Below are 13,287 nucleotides of genomic sequence, written 5' to 3'. Positions count from 1 at the left end.
AGCTCCCCCCCCCCCCCCCCAACACACACACTTAGCTCTTTGTTGGTCCATAGCAACAAAAGCAGACAGGGAAAAATAATTTAAGCAGCTGAGGTTGGATGGATCCAGAAAGTGCTTTCAAAGCCACCTCCCCCTCACTTCCAAAGACACATGCACACATAATCAGACATACCCCCCCCCCCTCTCCAGCACACACACACACACAGCTACATACTCTCATACATGCATACTCTCACACCTGCCCACCAAACACACTCAGAGCCTACACACCCGCACGTACCTTCATTCACACCCACCACAAACACATTACTCCCACTCATCTGCCACCATGCATGCTGCTATACACGTCCACTCAACTGTCCCACTACACACACACCTCATGCAAGCCTACAATCCACACACACTTGCACATCGCTCCATTTACAACTGTGAGTACCCCCACAGATAATACACTCCCCCCCCAAATATACTTCCACCACAGCCACCCCCCACCCACTCCCAGACCAGCAAATCTGTGTAGCAGCACGGTTACGTTATACATTGGAAGAATAAACGGATTGCCGCCGTAATTATCAATGTATAACAAACTGTTTACAAAATGTTGCTAAATAAAATGCAATTATAGTGAAAGTAACAGAGACTGCCTTGGTTTAGTGGAGCAAATATCTAGTCCTAGAAAAGCTACCAAACACATTTTTTCTTGGTCTTTCCGATGTTTTTGCATTCCTGAAATGCACAGTTATGTTAATAAGGTATTCTCAGAGCATAAATCAATTCAACAGGCAATTAGTGAGTACTCTTGTGATATCATGATGGAGAGGGGGTTGACTTTAAAGTAGTTAAGCCTTTTCTTTTGTGCATAGTCTGTATTGAAAGTGTGGCAGTGAGTGCTTCTTTGTAAAGCAGGCACTGTCGCAAGCGGCCTTAGAAGACTGCTGACCCTGTGGAACTGATAGGAATTGCAGACTTGTATTTTGTAGAGCACGAGTTGAAGGATGATGTATGTGATTGAACCCGCTTACTATCCAGATGTTGGTCGAGGCTGTATGCTTGCCTGTAATAACCTCATGCCTAGAAACACAGATGTCAGCAGATCAGGGCCACTTGGCATACCCAGTCTGCCTGTATATGCCTGCCTACCCATTGTGCTGTTGAATGTCTGACTTGATCTCTGGTTCTCTTCCTCCCTCCCCCACTGCTTTGGCTCCTACCACTTCTTGTTCCATAGTGCTCTCAAGTGAAAACGTATTTTCTCATGTTCCTTTTGAGCCACCCTCCCTTTAGTTTCCTTGGATGATCCTTGTCCTTGAGTTTTACATTCTGTGGAAAATGTTACCTTCTGTCTTTGAATATGTCCTATCTCCCGTTTTCCTTCTTTCTACTTGGAAGAGGGAATCTTTAGGTCTTTGAGTCTCACTGCAAGGTTTATGCTCGAGACCGTACACTATTTTAGTGCCCCCTTCTTTAAACTGCTTCCACCATATCAGTGTCCATTTGGGGGTGTGGTCTTTAGAGCTGTACATTTTACTCATAGTGGGGGTCTTACCAGAGACCTGTACAGAGCTAATATTACTTCCCTCTTCCTAGTAGTGCTGAATTTTTATGCACCCAAATACTATTACAGGGGTAGCCAGCCCCAGTCCTCGAGAGCCACAAACAGGCCAGGCTTTCAGGATAACCACAATGAATATGCATGCGCTAGTTTGCATGCACTACCCCTCATTGCATGCAAAGATATCTCATGCCTATTCATTGTGGATATCCTGAAAACCAGTCGTGTCTGTGGCTCTCGAGGACCGGAGTTGGCCACCCCTGTGCTATTAGCTTTCTTCACTGACTGGCTGAGGTCATCTGAGGTGATACCCCTTCTCTCACCCCTCCACCTCAAATTTCTTTTCTGTTTGATGATTTCCCATTCTAAAATGGTATTGGACCCTTGGATTTATGCTCCCCCCACCAAATGCATAACTTCACAATTTTTTTTAAATTAAAGCATAGTTGCTAAGCCATTGCCACTTTTTAAAGTCATCTTTCGGTTTATCTATTTCTATTCACGTCTTCTCTGTTAAAGATTTTCATATCATTTGCAGACAGCACGCTTCTTTTTAGCCCTTCCATAATGTCATTGCTAAAGACATTGAAAAGGACTATGCCTAAAATTAATTGCTCTGGCTCCCTCAGGACCAGTGCAAGCGTATTTGGTGTACTAGGCAAACCTTCAGTCATGCACCCCCTTCCCCTAACTTAACTATTGGCAGCAGCTCCAGCACAGAGCTCACTCTTTGGTGGTATTGGCTCTGGCACAGCTCCCCCTCTGGGCCTGGCACTGACTGGATTTTTCCCCTCCCAAAGTTTTAGCGCTCTAGGCAACCCCACCTAGTCTCCCCAGTGGAGGCACCGGGTCTGCGGCACCCTGCTGGCCAGTTCCTTTCATGAACGTGGGTCCCATTGACTACTGCCCTGAATCCAGTTTCTCGACCAGTTTATAATTTTTCTTCCAATTCCTGGACCAGTTTCTTATAAAGAACAGTGTCAAAGGTTTTACTGAAATTCAGCTAACCAAATTAGACATGGCCTATGTCATCAAAGAAATCAATCAGTTTTGTTGGCCAAGTTGCTCCTTGTGGAACTGTTACCTAGGATCCCATAGCCCAAGCCCTGGCTTCAAGGTATATTACTGCTTCCATTATCTTGCCCACCGTTGTTAAAGTTAAGAGATCTGTAGTTATCTATGTTATTCTTGTCCCCACCCTTGTAGAGCAGTACTACATTTCCTCTTCTCTGGTCTCTTGGAGCATAGGTTTCAAGTGATTATTTTGAGAAGAAATGAACACCGAACACATTTCATGCCAGTAGGAAAATGGCCAGCAGGGCTGTCCGGGGGGGGGGGGGGGAGCGGGTGCAAATCAGAAAAGACAGCCCCGGGCCCCACATTTTGGGGGCTCAGCACCACCATGGTAGCCCCTCTAACACTATTATCTTCCTTTCAACCAGTGCTCCAAGAGCCCTGCTGCAATTGATTCACCTTGGCCCTTGCACCCTCCTAAGATCAGCCCCTGGTGGTCATTTCCTTTCCACTTCTAAAACTGGTCTTGGTGAGAGCTGTGACCCTTCAGTGGCTATAGCAGCAACTTTATTACTGGAGGAGCGGAAGGAGAGAGACTAGCTGCAGCTCTTTCACTTTTAATGACCCTCACTGGCCGCCTGTGCCAGCTAGAATAAAATCTAAGCTGTTAACATCGACCTTGAAGGTTCTGGGAGGCCCGCATCCATCCTATCTGTGTGATAGGCTAGCCTGCTATGAGTCTGCATGTATGAAATCTAGCCAGGTAGCTTCTCTTACATGTTCCATCCTGCACAGTTATAAAGCATACTAGAATTGCATCCAGAGCTTTTGCATCAGCTGCCCCTCTGCTCTGGACTCAGCTCCTCTGTGATCTGAGATTGGACTGGCTCTTTTAGAAGAGGCCTGAAATCTTGGCCTTTAAATATGATATAATGCTTTTCTTCACCATGTTGCAATTGCCTACTGTTTAGTTTTTATCATTTTTTATTTTCTAGTTTGTCATTTATTATACATTTATTGCCATTTTTGTCATAATTGGATTGTGCATGTGTCATGAGTATTATATTGTCTGTGTCTGTTTTGTACTGTCATATTTATTGATTTTTGTACTCCAGCTTGGTACAATTTTTGCTGGGAAAGGTGGTTTATAAATAAGGTATAATTATTATGATGCTTCTGACTGGGGTGGATCCTTTATTCAGTCTGTTGACTTTTCAAAAGTAAGCTGTTTGTGGACCTGTGAGGCTACAAGTTAATTAAAAACCCCAAACAACCCTCATTGCAATTTACAATGGTGAATAGAAGTTAATGTTCTGCACGTGGTGGGGCTGCAGCCAGCAAGCCCCCGCTGTCTTGTCACAGAAGTACAGGAGCACAATTGACTATTGTATCTGTTTTTTTTTTGTTATCTTTTCTCCTGCCATAGGTCCTTCCAAAACCATCTCCTCTACAAATGAGCCTTAGGAAGCTCTCTGGTTTAGACACCCAGCCAAAAGTGCTAAATATGCACCCGGTGTGCATTTTTTCTGCAGGTTTTATTTTGATAGAAGACATTGCAGAACTAGTAGCCTCGCCAAGCGGCACATCCTCTGGGAGATTAGTTGGAATCTCTGTGTGCTGCTTATTTTCTTTGAGGGTTTTGTGACTCAGGTCAGATTGCTAGCATGTGATTGCAGAAATGCAGTGCCTAATCTTTTGAAAAACGCTGTGCCAAGCTTTCTTGGTTGACATCATCCCCTCCTCTCTCACCCTGCCTCTTTTTTTTTTTTTGCAGACCGGCTGCGAGCTGGGAATTTAGCTACTTCACGTCTCCTGATTTTTGTCCAGTACTGAAGCGGAAGCGCTGAATAGTTTTTCCAGTGCTCCTCTTCAGGCTCGCACAGCAATCCTGCGGAAGCTCCTTTTGCGACCGCTGCGAGATGTTTATAATGACCGCTTGTGGGAGAAGCTGGAAAAAGAGCGGGAAGGCTCTTGCAGGCTGTCCTTTTACTGTAGAAGTTTCAGCTTTCAGTTTAAGCCATTAGCAGTGTAATGGGGGGGGGGGGGGGGGAAGCTGCCTGACCTACAGAGTATTTTTTTATTTTATTTTACTTAAAGCGTTTGTTTAGGGTGACATCTGTTATTGGCCGCCTGCTCACTTTTTTGTGGAACCAGGTTTTACTGTATATAAAACACATTAGCTAGAAGAGTTCCCTGACTGAGAAATGCGGATATCGGGTCGTAATGCCTAAACCTCGGAACTTGGGGAGCATGCGAAATTTTTTAACTAGGTCAAGAGAAGGTGTGGGGGGGGGAGGAAAGAGGTTGAGGAGATAAAGAAATGAAAAAGAATGCTGGAGAGGGAGGAGCGAAAAACCGGCTTCTTATGGGGGTGGATGCAAACGCATAGGGAGAGGGAGGAGAGCAAAGCCTGCACTGGGGAGAGGGACGGCAAGGAAAGAATGTGAAGGAACCAAAAGCACAGTATGGTGAAAATCTAGAATGCAAATATGAAACTGATGGAACAGGAGAAGTTGCACATACGTGGAAAGGAAGACAGGAGACATGAATGTTGTGAAACAGATGGAGATAGAATGAAAAATAATTACGTATTGTGATTTTAGTAAAAAAAAAAAAAAAAAAAATCAGACTTGTAAGAACTTGGTAGAAGAGGCGCGAGAGTGGTGCGAAACTGCGTCTGGTGAGCAGCGGTGCTCGTATGTAAACTGCTCCTTATCCATTACATGTGGTACAACATGGACAGGTGTGTGCCTAAATACTCAGGAAGCTGGGTTTTACAATTGGTAGCCTAATGGGTGTGCCCAGCATGTTTTGAATTTCTTGTTCTGTACTTGGCTCTGTACTAGAGGGGGAAAAAAACCCTCTCACACTGGGACAATTTTATGTTGGTGTGAAGGAGGAGAAGCCTGTATGGTTTGGAAGCCTCATGTGCACACTAGTCCAGTACAAGTTGTCACAGCCTGCAAAGGAAATCTAATTTTCTCCAAGCACAAGCACAGGTTTAGTCCTCACACATGGGTGACATTATCAGATGGAGCCTGATGTGGAAAACTTATGTCAAAGTTTCTAGAAACTTGGACTAGGCACACTGAGCATGCTCAGCATGCCCTATACCATGCGTCCATGCGGGGTCACTCTCCAATCTCTTCCATGGAGCTGTGAGCCTCACGGTTGATTGAGCTCTTAAAAATTTTTGGCTTTTTGGCCTAGTGGAAAACTTCAATTTTGCGTGTTTTGCAATTTTTTTCTCTCTTTTTCATTGCCGGCTTCCTCTTGGTGCTTTCTTGTAGTATCTCCAGTCAGGGTTTTTGACATCTTCAGGTAAGTTTGCTTTCGCAATTGATTTCCCCTGTGGTGACGGTGCCTCTGTGCCCGCTGGTTATCAACGCCCACTGCCACCATTCAATCCTTTGGCATTTTTATTTTGCTCTGTCATGGCCATGTCCAGTTTTTGCCGATGCCCCTAGTGCCCGTGGACCCTATCGATCACTGATCCGCATGAAGTCTGCATCCTCGGCCTGGGGGTATTGCATGACATCCAGGGTTGCTGCTTATCGAGCATCTCTTCGGGTTGAAGAAGTCTGACCTAGCAGTGGTGACATGTGCATCTAAGGACCTCAGAGCTGCACTGATGAATACCTGACTATAGACGTCGGCAGGACTGTCTGTTCCATCGAGGTCGCAGGTGGACAGGAGCACCGGAGACTGATCACTATCTGTCTATTCTGGAACGAGGATGCCAAGTTCATTGTCTTAGACCTCTGCACCAGGGAAAGACCAGGCTGAGCATTGAGGGAAGCCTAAGAAGCATTGGCACTGGTCCCTGTTGATGCACCAGCTTTTGCTGCAGTGTTCCCGAAGCAACCCCATGGCAAGGAGTGGCAGTCCTCCATTGATGCCCAAAGTCCATGATGATCTCCACTGGTCCTGGTGCCAGTCGCCAATCCCCCTAGAGGGTCTGAGGAAGATCTGGCCACCCCTCCTTCCTCCCAGTCTGTGTTGGCATCTGCAATGTTTGAGAAGGAGTTGGAGTGTTGAGTCCAGCTAGTGGTGGAGTGGGCACTGCAGGGCCACGGTCCTGTGGCACTGACAGAACTGGAGCCAGTACTGCCCGTTCTTGTACCGCATCTGAAGAAGCTCATTGTGCTCATCGGTGCCTTAACAATCCAGCTGGCTTCAGTTTTCAGACCTGTGCCTGGTGGGGCACCAGGGCCACTTCCTACCGATACGATGGTTGTCGCCAGTTCCTTCTCTGAGGAAGCTCCACAGAGACCAGTGGGATTGCAAGGCCTATTGCGCCCCCCCCCCCCCCCCAATCCAGTTCCATCGATACTTGCACCTCTGGACATTGGCTGAGCACCTAGGGCCCCATTCCCTGTGATATACAGTGAAGATGAGGGTCATTATGACTCCTGGGGGGATGATAAGATGGAGTCTTCTTCAGAGAACTCTGATGGTCTCCCATCAGACCCTTCTCCTCCAGAGGAGCGAAGGAAATCTCCGTCTGAAGTTTTAACCTTCACAGGTTTTGTGAAGTTGTTGGTGGAGGCCATCCGATTCCAGGTGTTAATGGAGGAGGATGCCAGGCACAAAATGCTTGAGATCCTTCAATTTGTGGAGGCTCCTAAGGAGATAGTGGCGGTCCCGGTACACGAGATCCTTTTGGAGTTGCTGCTGAGGATTTGGGAATACCCCCTCATAGTATCTCCTGTCAATAAGAAGGCGGACAGGGTTTACTTCATCCAGAAGGCTGTCAGATTCAATAAGTGTCAGCTTTCCCACCAGTCTGTGGTGGTCGAATCTGCCGTCAAGAGAGCCAAGCACTCTCGGACCCACTCCTTGGCGCCCTTGGGGAAGAACCACAGAGCCATGGATGCTCTTGGGAGGAAGGTGTTCCAAGGTACCATGCTTATTGCCCGCATCGCTACCTACCAGGTCTACATGAGCCAACATTTGCGGGACATCTGGAAGCAGATGCAGGAGGTGGCTGAGCAGCTGTCTTAACAGCAGCAAGACACCTTCATGTCGCTGGTATGCAAGGGTTTGGGCTGTGGAAACTATGAGGTCTGTGTGACATCGAGAGTCTCTGCAACGGGAAACTGCACCCATAGAATGACATGGCTGCGGGCCTCTGATCTCTGAACGGAGGTAAAGGAAAAACTCACTGATGTGTACAGGAGAGAATCTCTTTGGAAATAGGTTGAGGGACACTGTGGCCCAACTTTGGGACCATCATGAGACCCTCCATCAACTCTCTGCCAGTGCTCTGGACTCATTGTCCTCTTCCAGGAGGCCTTGAGTCATGGGCCAAGGAAGTCCTTTCGCCAAAGAAAATACTATCCTCTGCCTCCTCAATCCTGACCTCATCAGAGCTCTCACGGTTGTGCCAGGGAGCAGCGAGCAACCAAGCCCCAGCCGGCTCCTCAGTCAAACACGGGGATGGGGTTTTGACTGGACTGCAAGAAGTATCAGCCAGTCACCCGTACCCGGGGCGATGGACCTTCCAGTCAGAGGCAGGCTGCAGTTCTTTATGAACCAGTGGCCCAATGTAACCCCAGACCAGTGGGTTCTGTCTGTTGTCCATCAGGGGTACTGATTAAATCTATTGGTGGTTCCACCAAATTGCCCTCCTTGCCTGTGTTGGGAGCTGGTAGTATATCAGGAAGTACTACTAGCGGAGCTTTCCTCCTCTTAATGGTCAGAGTGGTCGAGCCCGTTCCACCACGGCAAAGAGGGTGTGGATTTTACTCTAGGTACTTCCTGATTCCATAGGTCTCAATGCCGGCAAGCCACACAGAGCCTCCAAGATCGCATCCCCGTCACCCTGTGACTCCAGGACTCCTTGTCCTGGTAGTGGGTACATTCCAATCTGGAACAGGAAATTTCCTTTTGGAGTCTTCCCACTCAAATTGTGTTAACCACAGATGCATCTACCCTAGGGTGGAGAGCTCATATGGATGGGCTTGGCACCCAAGGCTTATGTTCTGCTCAGGAACATTCATGTCAAATTTATTTTTTATTTATTTATTTAAATCTTTTCTATACCGTCGTTTGGAGGATACCGTCACAACGGTTTACATCAAGGCACATAAAATTAATGACACTGTGATTTGCACATTTACAAGAGTGCCATAAGGTTCGGTAACATAGTTAGTGATCAATAATGTTAAATGTAATTAATCATGTCCATGTCTCTATCTCGGTTTTTATTACAGAATTAACCTTAAAATTGTGACTTGTCCTTTAAAGACTACACACTTAGTGAATACAGCAGTGTGTGTTGATGTTTTTATTGATCGTGCTTTGCCTGTCCCTGGTTTCTATTCTCCCTTCTCTTTCTGAAAAGCTTGTTTAAAGAGCCAGGTTTTTAAACCTTTTCTAAAGGTTTTGCTGTCTCTTTGTAGTCTTAAATCTAGGGGCATGGAGTTCCATAGTATGGGTCCTGCCAGTGATAGTGCTCTCTCTCTCGTACCTGTGTTAGTCTTGCAGTTTTGACTGATGGAATGGTTAGGAGTGCTTTGTTTGCTGACCTTAGGTTTCTGTTAGGGATGTGTACACGTAGGGCTGTATTTAACCAGTCTGCATGTTCGTTATGTATTAACTTATGTATGGTGCACAGTGTTTTGTATTGAATTCTTTGTTCAATGGGAAGCCAGTGTAGTTCAGCCAGTGTTTCGCTGATGTGATCTCTCTTACTTTTGCCAGTTAAGACTCTTGCGGCTGAGTTTTGCAGAACCTGCAATGGTCTTAATGAGGTGTATGGAAGACCTAGTAGAAGTGCATTACAATAATCAGTGCTCGCAAATATTAATGCTTGTAGTACCGATCGAAAGTTGGCCGTTGTCAGAAGTCAAATCAACTTCTTGGAGCTCCAGGTGATTAGGTACGTGCTATGGGCTTTCAGAGATCGGTTGTCCTGATCCAGATCGACAACCAAGTAGCAATGTGGTATATCATCAAGATCGTATCTCCTGTGTCAAAAAGTGATTCAGATCTGGTCGTGGGCCCTGTCCCACGGGATGGTGCTCAGGGCCATGTACCTGGCTAGGATGGAGAACATGGTAGCGGACAGGCTGAGTCGAGCCTTCAGACCCTATGAATGGTCCCTGGACCAGGAGGTAGCGAATTGGGTATTCTGCCTCTGGGGGAGCCCAGTCATAGATCTGTTCTCATCCCCCTGCAACAGGAAGGCACCTCAGTACTGCTTCTTGCACAGGCAGACTGCAAACAAGTTTCAGATGCCCCTTGCCCACCATTGGGGCTCAGGTCTTCTATATGCGTATCCTCCGATTCCCTTAGTGGCGAAGACTCTCTTGAAGCTTTGTGAGGACAGAGGGACTATGATTCTCTTAGCCCCTCATTGGCCAAGACAGGTCTGGTTTCCACTCCTTTGGGGGGGGGGGGGGGAAGTTCATCCGGAGACCGATCAATCTGGGGACTTCCCCCAGATCTCATCATGCAGGGTCAGGGCAGGCTGCAGCATCCCAACTTCTTGGCCCTGTCACTCATAGTCTGGATGTTAAGAGGTTAATTCTGCAGCTGTTCGATCTTTTGGAAGATGTCTTGGGTCTTGGTTTCTTCTAGAGAGCCTTCCACTAGAAAGTCCTACAGACTGAAGTGGAGGAGGTTTTCCATGTGGTGTGAGCAGAAGGCCCTAGATCCGTTCTCCTGCTCCACACAAAAACTGCTTGATTACCTTCTACACCTATTGGAGGCTGGCTTGAAGATGGACTCCATTAGGGTCCATCTTAGTGCGATTGGTGCTTACCACCATGGTGTAGATGTTACGCTCATCTCTGTACAGCCTATAGTTGTACATTTTATGCAGGGTCTACTTCAGTTGAAGCCTCCCACAAGGCCGCCTGCTGTGTCTTGGTACCTCAAAATGGTTTTAGCTCAGAAGATGAAAGCTGCTTTTGAGCCGCTGCGTACACGTGACCTGAAGTACCTGACCTGGAAGGTCATATTTTTGGTGGCGGTCAGTTCAGCATGCAGGGTCTGCGAGCTCTAGGCCTTAGTGACTTATCCACCTTATACCAAATTCTATCATGACAGGGTGGTCTAAGTTCCTACCTAAGGTGGTAACTGATTTCCATTTAACCGGTCAGTCAACCTGATAATATTCTTTTCCAGGCCCCATTTGCACCAAGGTGAACGAGCACTACACAGTTTGGAATGCAAGCAAGCCTTAGCCTTCTATCTGAAGCGGATAGAAGCCCATAGATGGTCCACCCAACTTTGTTTCTTTTGATAAGAACGGGTTGGGCGTTGCCATTGCCAAAGAGAGACTATCCAGTTGGCTCGCAGATTGTGTCTCCTTCTGTTATGCCCACGCTGGACTGCATCTTGAGTCATGTCAAGGCTCATTCTGTCCAAGCCATGGCAGCATCAGTGGCCCACTTGTGAGCAGTTTCCGTGGAGGAGATCTGCAAGGCTCCGTCGTGGAGTTCTCTTCATATGTTCTCATCCCCTTACTGTCTGGATAGGGATGGCTGACATGACAGTAGGTTTGGCCGGTCTGTCCTCAGGAACCTGTTTGAGGGTTAGAACCCAACTCTTCCAACCTAGGACCTCTTTGGGTTCAGGCTGTCTTCCCCTCTGTTACCAACAGCACCAATATTGTTGTGTCCGTTGGTACCTGGTTAAGTGTCTGTTGGTCCCCTTTTGTGTTGGGGAGCAGCCTGTAGCTAGGGATTCACCAATGTGTGAAGACTACCATCCTGCTTGTCCTTCAAGAAAACAGAATTGCTTACCTGTAACAGGTGGTCTCAAGGACAGCAGGATGTTAGTCCTCAAGAAATCCGTCCGCCACCCCGTTGAGTTGGGTTTTTCATGTTTTTATTTTTCATCACAATTCTATGTTACAAGACTGAAGAGAGACCCCTCATGGATGTGTAGTATAGGGCATGCTAAGCTGCGCCAAGTCAAAGTTTCTTTGACATAAGTTTTCTGCATTGGGTTCCATCTGATGATGACACCTGCTGTCCTTGGAGAACACTTGTTACAGGTACAAAACTCTGCTTTCTCCAGAGCCACTAGTTTACAACGCCATATAGAGACCCTCTCTCTGCTTTGACATGTCTTTCTGTGAAGGAAGGGGGGCGGGGGCGGAGGGGGGGCTGCCCAAATGATGGTATGTTCCTGTTATATAAACATGTGCTAAACCGAGTTGTAAAGGCCCAGGAAACACCCTTCCCTGCCCCCCTCCTCACCCCCCCAGAGAAATTGAAAATGTTGCTAAATTTCCAATTTTTCCCCTTCTTGTCTTGTGGGGGGAAAAACAACTGAAAAAAATGTTTGGGGTGTTTTTTTTTCCCCCCACCCCTGAAATTTTTTTTTTCCAGGCCTATACATCCTTAGTGCTGAGAGAAAGCAGGGGGAAGGACTTGAGCAACTAAAGGGGATAAAAGGTGATATTGGGAATACAAGAAGCATTCCTTTAAAATCCTCTACCCGATCAGTGAAACAATATGTTTATGCCTTGAATTGTCGGTCATTTTAAGTTGGTTCTAAGCTTGAGGAGGGCAATTCTCAGAACCATTTTAATGATTTACCCATATAAAACATTCCGCTGAAAATGGGCCCCTCCCACTGCAAATTAGAATACTCACACTGTTCACAGCAACACCCGTCTCTTACCTGCATGGATTTAATTTTACACTTCCATTTTGTTTTCTTCATTGTAGGTGGTACAAGCTCCATTCAAAGTCAGGCCAGAAGGAGAAAGAAAGAGGTGAGATTCAGGTGTCCCTCCAGTTCACCTGCAACAACATGACGGCCAGCATGTTTGATCTGTCTATGAAAGACAAGCCCAGGACCCCCTTTGGGAAGCTGAAGGACAAAATGAAAGGGAAAAAGAAGTATGACATGGAGTCTGCCTCCGCTATAGTTCCTAGTAGCGTGGGAAGACTTGACAGCGATGAGGAGGATCACGGAAAGGAACCTGGAGATAAGAAGTCAAAACCTAAAAGCTTCTTCCTGAAAGGAAAGCTCCGCAAGACATCCCTGACTGGCTCCAACACCTCACTGGGGTCCGAGAACGCCATCGGTGCAGCAAACAATGCTGGGATCACTATCCTGCTTCCAGAGGGAATGAAGAAGCCTTCGCAGAGGAACAGTAGTCTGACATCAGACAGCTTTGGTAAGGCAAATGGTTTATTGTAACAGTAGCACCCTAAAATAAATACAAACTCTAGAACTAGAGATGGGTTAAATTATCACATTTGGGCTGATACAGTAAAAACTGCGGGAGAGCCGGTGGTCTGAGGCGAGCGCCAGCTCTCCCGACGAGCGCCAAGGCCACTCTCCTGGGTGCGCGATCGAATATTTAAATGAGGGCCTGTAGAGGAGGCGCTAGGGACACGCTGCCATATATCCTCTTCCTTATTGACAGAAGCAGCGGCTGTCAGCGGGTTTGACAGCCGATGCTCAATTTTTACCGGCGTCTGTTCTCGAACCCGCTGACAACCACGGGCTCGGAAAATGGACGTTGGCAAAATTGAGCGTGATCGCTCCTCATCGCGGGTTGCGGGCAGATTTTTAATTTTTTGCATGTTGCAGGCGCTATTAATTTTGGGGGGCTTGACCGTGTCTTTTCCACGCACTATACACCTTACTGTATAAGGGGTAAAAATAGCGCTTCAAAAATGCGCGGCCGAACAGGGGCTAACGGTGTGCTCAGCCGAGCGCACCATACTGAAGCGGTCTGACTATTTGTTTGC

The 13,287-nt window shown here is 47.0% G+C and overlaps 1 protein-coding gene across 2 annotated transcripts in view; it reads left to right on the top strand.

Annotated features, from left to right (window-relative positions):
• RAB11FIP5 (RAB11 family interacting protein 5) overlaps positions 1 to 13,287 on the top strand; it is a 265,942-nt gene that overhangs the window by 125,930 nt on the left and 126,725 nt on the right. For both annotated transcript variants that reach the window (XM_029594593.1, XM_029594602.1), the window contains exon 2: positions 12,253 to 12,707. In XM_029594593.1, coding sequence (XP_029450453.1) covers positions 12,253 to 12,707 — 455 coding nt within the window. The remainder of the gene's footprint in view (positions 1 to 12,252; positions 12,708 to 13,287) is intronic.

Source organism: Rhinatrema bivittatum, chromosome 1 (assembly GCF_901001135.1).
Source record: "Rhinatrema bivittatum chromosome 1, aRhiBiv1.1, whole genome shotgun sequence".
Taxonomy (NCBI): domain Eukaryota; kingdom Metazoa; phylum Chordata; class Amphibia; order Gymnophiona; family Rhinatrematidae; genus Rhinatrema; species Rhinatrema bivittatum.
Note: the sequence above shows the minus strand (reverse complement) of the source record. Positions and strands in the feature narration are given on the sequence as shown.